This window comes from Bos mutus, chromosome X (assembly GCF_027580195.1).
Source record: "Bos mutus isolate GX-2022 chromosome X, NWIPB_WYAK_1.1, whole genome shotgun sequence".
NCBI classification, from domain to species: Eukaryota; Metazoa; Chordata; class Mammalia; order Artiodactyla; family Bovidae; genus Bos; species Bos mutus.
Window position 1 is genome coordinate 130,886,060 of NC_091646.1, and position 11,442 is coordinate 130,897,501.

Consider the following 11,442-nt stretch of genomic DNA (forward strand, 5'->3'; position numbering starts at 1 on the left):
TGGGGAAAATACCAGGAAAGCCCCACGGCGCGATGCCCAAAGCGAATGAGGAAGGTTTCCTGAGAATTGTGAATGCGGCTGTTTTTTTTCTGTTCTCTCCCCAACAGGAAGGACAAGGTGGTTACAAGGCTCAAGTGACCCAGGGAGGGGATGGTCACGCCTGTGCCACATACTCTTCTGGCCCTTTCCTTAGAGACAGACGCGACCTCCTCGGTGGTACCCATCCCAGGAGCAAGGCTGACATCAGCATCACCCACCGTGTCCTGATGTACCGGATGACCCGGGAGGGCGTCAAGGAGGCTTTGTCCCCAGCCCCAGGGGGACAAGTGTTCTCCTGGGAGGATTCTAGGATGTGGCAACGTGAAGGTGCTGCTGGAGACAGCCACCTGTAGCCCCAAAGGCAGGTCAACCTTTGACGTCAAGGGAAGGTAGGTCAACATGCCGGGAGACGTCAAGCCCGGTCTTGTGGACTGAATGTGCATGTCCGCTCAGGATGCTCAGGTGGAAGCCCAAACACCACCCACACACACACCCACACACCCACGGACACGTGATGGTGTCTTGAAGTGGCTCTCTGGGAGGGGATGAGGCTGAGAAGAATTCACGAGGATGGGATTACCATCCTTAGAAGAGCTTCCTGCTACCCAGCACCCTTGAGGACGCCGCTGGAAGCCAACCCAGGAGACATCTCAGAGCAAAATCCAACCACCCTGACTTTGAACTCCCAGCCCCCAGAACCATGAGAAGCTGATCTGTGTTGCTGATAAGATACCCCATGGATGGTGTTCCTGGTGGGCCCATGCCCCACCAAGACACCAAGGTCGGCACGGATTCAAGATGGTACCGGTGGGCCTGACCACACAGGAAGCTGGTGGAGACTCTGCCCCATGGAGTTCTGCCAAACAGTGAATGAGGGACGCCTCATCCTCTGAAGGGGCTTCCCCAGGTGGCACTAGTAGTAAAGAATCCACCTGCCCATGCAGGAGACGTCCGGGACGCGGGTTCCATCCCTGGGTCGGGAAGATCCCCCTGGAGAAGGAAACAGCAACCCACTCCAGTGTTCTGGCCATGCAAAGAGGTCACCTGGCGGGCTACAGTCCACGGGGTCCCAAAGAGTCGGACATGACTAAGTGACTGAGCATGCACGCACAGTCCTCTGAAATGAACACGTGGATTTCTGGCTTCAGACACCTTCTCCGTGGGATAAAAATAACCTTGGAAAACACTCGTCTGACATGGAACCGGGGGTCCTCGACCTCCAAGGATTCAGCCTAACTCATTTTTCACGGACTGAGCTCCAAAATCACGTAGAAAGCTACTCTGCAGTCCTTTCTGGTAGTTGTATGAGCTTCCTGGGGCTCCTACAACGTGGGGGCTTAGCAACCACACACATACACCCGGCCCCAGCCCTGGGGACCAGACGTCTGAGGTCAAGGTGTCCCAGGGCTGAGTTCCCTGCAGAGGCTGCAGGGGAGGGTCCTCCCCGCCTCCTCCAGCTTCTGGGGGCTCCGAGTGTCCATCCCTGGGCTGGTGGCCGCCTCCCTCCCGTCTCTGCCTCCGTCTCCATGTGGCTTCTCCTCTGCGTCCGTGTCTCTCCTCTTGTGTGTCTTATAAGAATCCTGTCACTGGGGTTTAGGGCCACCCCCATCCAGGAGGACCTCATCTCAGACCCTTCACTCCACCACGTCTGCAGAGACCCTGTTTCAAAGTAAGGTCCCACTGTGAGGGGACATGATTTGTGTGTGTGTCCGTGGCCGAGGGTCTAGCCTACCCAGGAGCACAGGCTTTGTGTGGACATACCTGTGGGTTGTTAATTCATTCCTGTCCCCCTCTTTCCCCGAGTGAGAACGAGAATGCAACTGTTTTTTGTTGCACATTTCTACTCCTGGATGGTCCTCCCATTCCGGTATTTTTGTTTCCTCAGGCTAGTTTTCCTTTTCTTTCTCCCAAACAGGGAACCATCGCCTCTGCACCTCCCAAGCTTCTCTTGAAGCAAAGCGTCAGTCGCTCAGTCATGTCTGACTCTCGGCAATCCCATGGACCGTAGCCCACTGGGCTCCTCCATCCATGGGATTCTCCAGGCAGGAATACTGGAGTGGGTTGCCATTTCCTTCTCCAGGGGAATCTTCCCGACCCAGGGGTCGAACCCGGGTCTCCTGCATCGGCAGGTGGCTTCTTTATCCACTGAGCTACAACCCTTGGAGATGAAAAGTTTACAAAGGCCCCGCTCCGCAGAGATGGAACCTGACGAAACAGAGTCTGTGTGAAGATGACAACACGGAACAGGCAAAACCATGGAGACAGACAGCAGACAGGGGGTTCTCAGCAGCTGGAAGAGCAAGAAATGGCTGGGGTGTGGGGCGGGGATGACTGGGAGAGAGTCTCCTTTGCGGGGGACAAAAATGTTCTGCAACCTCACAGAGGCGAGGGCCACGCAACTCTGAATATGCAAAAGGCCAGTGGACAGTTCTCTTGAAAACAGTTCCTTTTATGTCACATCAATGTCACTGCAGTCTTTAAAAAAAATGAGAAGAAACAGAGACTTCCCTGGTGGTCTAGGGGTCAAGATGCCATGCTTCCGACACAGGGGGTACAGGTTCGATCCCTGGTCGGGGAACTAAGATCCCACAAGCCACACAGCATGGCCAAAGGGTAAAAAAAAATTAATAAATCAACTTTTTTTTTTTAATGAGGACAAAGAGCCTGCAGGACTTCTGTAAGAAGCAATATTTTTTTTCTGGTCTGTTACCTAGCTTGCGAAGTTGCCGTGATGCTCTCAGAATGAAACTATCATCCGCACCCACGCAAGGTGAGTTAAGATTAAAAGGGGCACACGAACATTATCGTGGGACAAGAAACCACAATCCCTCCTAATGGCAGCTCCTGTCAACACCTCCCGGACAAGGAGTCATTCACCAGCATGGGAGATCTCGCCCGGCAGGATTCCACCGGCCACGGAGGTTATGTTTGTGTTGTGGTTTGGGAGCAGGAGCTCGTCCATGTGGGAGGGAGAAAGAGTACGGTCGATTCTGGGGAACCAAGAGGCGTAGCAGTTGAGAGGAAAACAATCGTAAGAGAGAAGAGTACGGGTTTAATTATTCACTACGGAAGGACTCCCAGATTGTAAGAACACACGGCTTTCTGACAGTGTGATGCTACGCTAAAACGAAAAAAATAAAAAAAAAGTCAGGTGTGAGCACACTCCCGTGCTCAGGGAATGAGTTTTGTGCCTTGATCTCGATCTCAGACATGGGAGGGGGCTGCCCAGACGGACGCACAGGATAAAACTGCAGAGAACTACACACACACACACGCACACACACACCCTCCTCACACACTCAAAAGAGCTTCCGTGAAAAGTGGGCACAGTGATCGGGGCTATGCTCTCTCAACACAATATGGAACCCATTCCAACATCCTGGTTCATTTTCTAAAAAAAATAAAAGATAAAAAGCTTTATATTTTATACTGGAATATAGCTATTCAACAACATAGACAGCAAAGGGACTCAGGCATACATATACAAGCATCCATTCTCCCCCAAACTCCCCTCCCATCCAGGCTGCCACATGACATTGAGCAGAGAGTTCCCTGTGCTGGACAGCAGGTCCTTGTTGCTTATCTACTTTAAATATAGCCGTATGTACAGCCAACATCCTGGTTTTAATATCGTATGATAGCTAAAGAAGATGTCACAGGAGGCAAAGCTTTGTGATTGATACACGAGCCTAGGTGTGGGTTTTGGGAATCCCCTGCGCACCTGCTATTATTCCAAAACACTTCTTTTTAATAGAACCACTGTTTGTGCTCATGGCAAGAAATCAAGCGTAGCTGCAAACCATTCCTGCTGTACCTGAGCCTGAGTTTCCCCATCCAGGAAATCAGTTTAGCCAAGATGGTACCCCACCCCCACCACTCCAAGCCCTTTAAAAAATGCCCTTCATGGACTTCCATGGGGGTCCAGTGCATAAGACACCACACTCCCAATGCAGGGGGCCCAGGTTCACTCCTTGGTCGGGGGACTAGATCCCACGAGCCACAGCTAAAACCTGGTACCGCCAAATAAACATTTTTAAAATAAATAAAGAAAAATGCCCTTCGTGAGATTTTTCACCAATACTAGCTTTCTTCCAAGCTGTTTGAATTCGTGGAGAACTTGTCAACAATTCTGGACAGTTTCCCAGAGAGGGTTTATCCAGGAGCACAGAACAAGAGCATCTGATCACTGACTGTCCTCCTTAGTCAAGCTCTCCAAGATGTTGTGGACTCCCCAAGAACTGGGCCGTCTGCTGCCAGCTGGCTTCTGAGGTCACGGTCCCTCCGCCCAACACCGGGGAGGCTGGGGGGTCAAGGAGGGTGTCCCACCATCTGAGAAGCCCTGGCCCCCCCCTTTTTTTTTTTTTGCTAAATCAGGATGAAGCACACCTGTGCCCACCTGCCATGTTCCACCTGCACTGAGAGATCAAACGTCAGCACAACCAGACTTGGGGGATGGTGAGTCAGAAATTCAGTCCCACAGGTCACTCCCCCGGGGCTCAGCCCACAGGTGAAATGAAAAGATGGAAAAAAAAAAAAAGTGTGTTGGTAAGAAAACAGAAGAGCTGACCCACTGGAGTGGACACGAGACCAGTTGAAAATGCCTCCCTATGTGAAGCCTGGGCGCTAATACACCCTTCAGGGTGGTGGCTCAGTTGGTAACGAATGTGCCTGCCAATGCAGGAGACCCGGGTTCAACCCCTGGGTCGGGAAGATCCCCCTGAAGAAGGGAGTGGCAACTCACTGCAGTATCCTTGCCTGGAGAATCCCCCTGGACAGAGAAGCCTGGTGGGCTACAGTCCACGAGGTTGCAGAGAGTCGGACACAACACAGCGAGCGACACATTCAGGCTGGGGAACAGGTCCGGCCACCCTGACTCATTCTGGAAGTTTCCGAGGGGGTGGGGCCCGTGATAAAGGCTGAGAGGCTTGTGGGAGCGGTTAGTTTGTGTTTTGTGTGTGGGTTCCTTTCATGGCATGCAGAAAGGCCTTCCTCAGCTGGAGAGTGCGCACAGACAGTTCATAGACACCAGGGGAGCCAGTTTGTGATGGGGGCTGGTGAGGCATGGGTCCGTGACCACTGAAAAGGGAAACTGTACTTTCCCCAAGTGGAAACTTGGGATGAAGAGACAGCAGGCTAGTCTGGACTGCATTCTAACAGCAGGCAGCCTCTCACTTTTGTCCCAGACACCGTATGATATCAAGTTACTGGAAACTGTGACACCTCCGGAGGATTTAGGACTTTTTCAAGCTCATTCTGACTTTCTTAGCATCTCAGGCAGTGCGTCTGCCTGACTTTTCTTTAATGTTAAAAGATTCTCAAAAAAAAAAAAAGATTCTCTCACACGAATCTTTTTTAACATTAAAGAAAAAGGTCTTGGCAAAAGGTGATTTCGAAACAAAAAGTCAGCAATATACCAATAATGGCTGATTCAAGTTGAGGTTTGACAGAAAACAACAAAATTCTGTCAAGCAATTATCCTTCAGTAAAAAAATTAATTAAAAAAAAAAGTCAGCAAAGCTCCAAAGCGACACACACACACACACACACACACACACACACCCTGGTTCCACACCTGAGCTAGTCCAACATCCTGAATATGGATGACCTGGCTCTCCCTTCATACCCTTGGAGCCCACAGGAAGTTATCCTTGAAGCATAAGCATCTTCTTCATTAAGAAAGGCAAAGAGAGCTCGTCTTACCCTACCTGGCCCCACTCCGTCCCCAGAAGCGGTGGCGCTCTATTTTTAAGGACCAGATGACTCACCGGGGCTCCCCATGCCCACCAGGCAAGCGCCCAGAGTGTCCCCAGGGGGCTGCAGACACCAGGCTACGTCATGGCCCGCAGTCCACCCACCTGCCCCCAGGGGGCCCCCGCCGGACGCCCTGGCATCTTTCACGAGAGACTGGCTTCAGTGCCCCAAACAGATCCAATTGCTAGAGCTGTGTGCCAAGGGGCCGGCGGGGCCTCCACTAACTTTCCATTGCTGGTGTGTGTTTTAGCTAGAGGGGGCGGCGGGGGTGGGGGGATGGCTGCCCCTTGATCTGGGGTTTCTCACCTCCTCTGCTGCCTGCAAAAAAAAAAAAATAACATGGGCAGCTTCTTAAATCAGCCCAGTGGAGTGCCCCAGAGAGAGGAAGAGAGAGAGAGAAGACAGAGAAGGTGAGAGACACAGAGAGTGAAAACGGGAGAGAGATGAAATTGAGGAGGGACAGAGACAGGAAAGGGAAGAGACAGATGGAGACAGAGAAGAAGGAAGGAGCAAGAGAAGAACCGGGCAGACAGGGAGAGGAGGTGAACGGCAGGACAGACGGAGGGTGCCATCGATTCACTCTATCCCAAACCAGGCTTCCTGGGGACCCTTTCCTCACTGCTGACTACACATGGCCAAGAGGTTTCAGATAAAAGGGGAAGTTTCAAGGCCACTCTGGCTGTGCCCTTTGGTCTTATGAAGCCTCAAGCGTGACCCTGAACTCAGTGCTTCCTCCCTTGAAAAAGAGGGTGGAGATAGTGGTGGGTGTCGAGTTGCTAAGTCATGTCTGACTCTTTGGGGGTGACCCCATGGACTGCAGCACACCAGGCTCCCCTGTCCTTCACTGGCCAACCACTCCACTATTCTTGTCTCTCCACAACGCCACAACAATATGAAAAAAAGGCAAAAGAGGGACAGGTTGGCACAAGGCCCTTAGCAACAAAGAGTTGTCAAGAAGTCACAGGCTGGCTTGAGCCCCCGGGGCTGAATGAAGCGCCCTTGTGGGGTTGGGACATTCTAACCACTCGGGGGCGGACTCCAGAAACCAACATGTCTGGGGACCGAGGCACAACCTATTCAGTTGCGTGGGAGTGGTCAGGTACAGAGGTGGAGGTGGAAAGTTAGTGTTGCATTAAAAAAAAAAAAAGAAATGCCAAGTTTCAAAGGTACACAGGAAAAGTACCACGGCTGTCATCTACTTCCAGTGCCATCCAATGCCCCCCCAACTTCACGGGCCACCCCAGATGTTCAAATGCACACAGGAAAAGAACTGCGATGTAAGGAACTTCCCCCCAGAACGCCAGGGAGGCACCCCAGAATTCTAAAGTCCAAGCGGGAGCATCCTGCTGCTGGACAGGGGAAGAGGAGACTAACCAAAGTGAAGTCGGCAGGTGTCTCCACAGAAGCTGCCTGTGTGCCCAAGAGTCCCGACCCGGGTGGGCGGCGGGGTGGGGAGGGCCCGCGCGAGACCACCAGTGTGAACTGATCCCCGGCAGGCTTTGTGACGTCGGGATGGGGGGGCGGGTGAGAGCGGCCAGACAAGGAGATGGTTGCTGGGGGGGCACCGCGCGGTGCTGGGGCGGGGGTGGGGGGGGGGGGTGCCGGAAATCTCAATAAAGAGACTTTGAAAGATCGAGAGAGTGCGCCCGCAGGTGCGGAGACGAGATCTCAAGGGGCGGGGTTGGGGGGGAGCCTTCTAAATCTATGAGTGCTGGGGAGACAGTCCAGAGAAAGGAATGGTTGCTGGGGAGGTTGGGGGGACGGGTGTACCCGGCGGGAAATCGCAATAAAGAGACTTTGAAAGATCCTGAGAGAGTGCCCGCAGGTGGAGTGGCTCTTAAGGACCAAGGCGGGTAGGCCTTCTAAACAGAGGAGCGCTCGGGAGGTAGGGGGGCAGTCCAGACAACGGCAAGGCTGCTGGGAGGTGGGGGGCTCTGGGGGGTGGGGAGAGATGTAAATAAAGAGAGTTTGGACGATCGGGAGAGAGGGAAGGCTCTCCAGGACCGGGGGGTAGGGGGGGCGGGGAGAAGCTCTCCAAGTGTAGGGGCGCTCGGGGACCCCCACGTAGGCAGACGGGGAGGGACCGCGCCAGAAGGGCGCGCCCGGGGAGGCGGCGCTAGAGGGGCGAGCGCACGCGACCCTTTTGTGTGCCGGCCCGAGTCCCCCCCGGGGGCGGCGGCGGCGCACAGAACTCACCCACGGTAGCCCGCATGTGGAAGTCGTCCGGCCGGTAGGCGAGCGGCTCGGGCTCCGGCGCGCCCGCGGTGGGCTCCGCGGGTCCTTCTCGGGGGCCGGCGGCGTCCGCCTCGGCCAGCGCGCGCGCCTCCATGTGGGGCGCGCAGAGATCCCGGGGGTCGCGGGGCGCGGGGAGGGGTCCGCGCGGGGCCGGGCTCCTGCGGACGCAGCCTCGGAGGGCGGCGCGGAGGCGGCGGCATCAGCCGGGCCCCCCCATGCGCGTCCCGGGGGGCGGCCGAGCGCGCCGGGGACAAAGGCGCGGCGCGGCGCTCAGTGCAGGGGCGGCTGGAGGGAGCAGCCCCCGGCCTCCAGGGGCGGCGGGGGCGCGGCCGGGGCGCGCGGCGGCGGCGGCGGTGGCGGCGAGGCGGGGTCCCGGAGGCCTCGGGTGCCGGGCTGCGAGTGCATTCCTCGGGGCACGCGAGCGCCGCCCCCAACCCCGGCCGCAGCGAGCGCGCTACTCGGAGGGAGGGAAGAGCCGGCGGAAGAGGGCTGGGCGGGGCCGCGACCGCGCTCCCTGAGCCCGCCCCGAGCGCCGGCCCCGACCCTGCTCGCGCGGCTCGGGCGTAGGCCCGCCTCGGCTGGCCGCGCCTCCGTTAGCCACGCCCCTTCCTACCCTATGTTGGCCTGTGGTCCGGCTCCGCCACGACCCGACTCCGCTAAGCCACACCCCTTCCTACTCTACGTTCGCCTATGGCCCGCCTCCGCTGGTCCCGCCTCCGGTGAAAACGCCTCCGCTAGTCCCACCTCCCCTGGCAACGCCCTGCTAAGCCCCGCCCCCTCTGCGCTCGGTTTCGGCCGGTCTCTGCTAGCCCTGTCTCCGACGGCCACGCCTCCGCTGGCCACGCCTCCCATAAGCCCCGCCCCTTCGTACTGTACGCTCGGCTATGGCCCGCCTCCTCTAGCACCGACTCCACTGGCTCCACCTCCGCTAAGCCACGCCTCTGCTAAATTACGACCCCTCTGCCTACGGCTACGCCCCGTCACCCTCCCCCCGACTACGTCGATCCGACCCTGCGCGCGCGGCTCGGGCGTAGCCCGCCTCCGCTAGCCACGCCCCTTCCTACTGTACGTTCGACTACGGCTCGCCTCCGCCCCGCCCCACCGCCGCTGGCCACGCCTCTGCTAGCCACGCCCTCCGGCGCCGCCCTCCTCTGCGCTCGGTTACGGCCTGTCTCTGCTAGCCACGCCTCCGCTAGCCTCGCCCCGTCCTATTCTACGTTCGTCTGTAGCCTGCCTCCGCCCCGTCCCACCTCGGCTAGCCCCGCCTTCGCTAGCCCCTGTCCCCTGTCTGCGCTCGCCTGGCCCGTCTCCGCCACGCCTCCGCTAAGCCACGCCTCTGCCTCGCTATGTCCCCCCCCTCTGCGCTCTGCTATGCTCCGCCTCGACCACGCCACGCCCCCGACAGGCCCCGCCTCCGCTAAGCCCCGCCTCCCCTGCGCCTCCACGACTCTCCGCCACCGACAAGTCTCCCCTAAACCCCGCCTCCGCCTCGCCCCTCTTCCTCCACGCCCGGTCCCCGGCGCTCTGCTAAGCCCCGCCTCCGCCGCTGCGCGCCTCAGCTAAGCCCCGCCTCTTCTACACCCCGCCTCCGCCCCGCCCAGACGCTGGATACCACTCCCTCCCCCGCTGCCCACGCGACCCTCCACTGCAGTGGAAAGGCCGCTTACGTCCATGTACCTATGTTAGTCTCTCAGTCATGTCCGACTCTTTGCGACCCCGTGGACTGCAGCCAGGCCTCACCAACTCCAGCAGTTTGCTCAAACTCATGTCCATCGAGTTGGTGATGCCATCCAAGCATCTCATCCTCTGTCGCCCCCTTCTCCTCCCGCATTCAGTCTTTCCCAGCATCAGGGTCTTTTCCAGTGATTCAGTTCTTCACATCAGGTGGCCAAAGCATTGGAGTTTCAGCTTCAGCATCAGTCCTTCCAATGTATATTCAGGACTGATTTCCTTTAGGATGGACTGGTTGTATGTCCTTGCAGTCCAAGGGACTCTCAGGAGTCTTCTCCAGCACCACAACTCCAAAGCATGAATTGTTTGGTGCTCAGCCCTTTTTTATCGTCCAGCTCTCACATCTGTACATGACTATTGGAAACACCATAGCTTTGACTGTACGGACCTTTCCAGACAAAGTAATGTCTCTGCTTTTGTCTACAAGTCTGTTTTGTCATTGCTTTTTTTCCAAGGAGCAAGCGAGAGCAGGTGTTCATAGGGGGAGGTGTGTACTTGGCCTCCACATCCCGGGGGACCCCAAGGGTGGAGTCCCTGCCAAGCTCCACTGGGAGACTCGTGGGCGTGAGAGGTGTCACCGGCCCAGGAGTCTGAGGGTGTGGTTCAAAGTTTAAAAAAAATAACTTTTTTGAAGAGCTTCCCTGGTGACTCCCTTGGCATTCCCTTATAGCTCAGTTGGTAAAGAATCTGTCTGCAAGGCAGGAGACATTGGGTTTGATTCCTGCATGGAAAAGATCCCTGGAGAAGGGAATACCAACCCACTCCAGTATTCTTGCCTGGAGAAGTCCATGGACACAGAAGCCTAGTGGGCTACAGTCCACAGGTTCGCAAAGAGTTGGACACGACTGAGCGACTATCACTTTACACTAAAAAATAAAACTGGAGTTGACTGAGTGCTCAGCTGACTACGCCATGCCCATTAGTCCACAACAGGCAGTAGACAGATCCAGCGAGTAATCAGCGGGGCTGGGGTGAGTTCAGCCCAGCCTTGCCAGACAAAAGTGATGTTATAAAGATGTGCACAGTGGGGGAAGCGCGGAGCTGCACAGGGACCTCTCTTGAGGGTTTCTTGGCAGCTTCAGATAAATCTTTGTTTTTTTTTAATTTATTAGGCTGCTCCAGGTCCTTGTTGCAGCATATGGGATCTAGTTTCCTGACCAGGGGTCAAACCCTGGTCCCCTGCATTGGGAGCACAGCGTCTTAACCACTGGACCACCAGGGAAATCCCTGATAAATCTTTAATTATTTCAAAAGAACTATTTTTAAAAATACTAAGAGGCAGATAATAGAACAAGCAAGAGCAGTGCATGGGAGCTGATGGGCTGCTGGTTTAAACACACCTGAGATGATTTGGGGAAAGACATGCAAGATGATCAGATACATTAAAATTTCAGACACACAAGGATAGTTTTTGTTCTCTTTTCTTTTTCCCTAGTGGAAGTCTGTCTCAGGCCATCTGTGATTATAGCTATACCACTTGTACCAGCCAACCAGTTTCTCTGGTTGTTATTCAGTCGCTCAGTCCTGTCCAACTCTTTGCAATCCCGTGGAGTGCAGCACACCAGGCCTCCCTGTCCATCACCAACTCCTGGAGTTTACTCAAACTCAAGTCCATTGAGTCAGTGATACTATCTAACCACCTCACTTCGCCCTCTGCCGTCCCCTTCTCCTCCCACCTTCAATCTC

General features: G+C 55.9%; 1 protein-coding gene across 2 annotated transcripts in view; it reads right to left on the reverse strand.

Annotated features, from left to right (window-relative positions):
• The window catches only part of PRKX (protein kinase cAMP-dependent X-linked catalytic subunit), a 59,988-nt gene extending 51,411 nt beyond the window's left edge, over positions 1-8,577 (reverse strand). Inside the window, exon 1 of one of the 2 annotated variants that reach the window (XM_070366386.1) lies at positions 7,987-8,577. In XM_070366386.1, the coding sequence (XP_070222487.1) occupies positions 7,987-8,119 (133 nt within the window). In that variant the 5' untranslated portion in view covers positions 8,120-8,577. The remainder of the gene's footprint in view (positions 1-7,986) is intronic. The other variant, XM_070366385.1, reaches the window with a different exon arrangement.
• Positions 8,578-11,442: the final 2,865 nt, after the last annotated feature.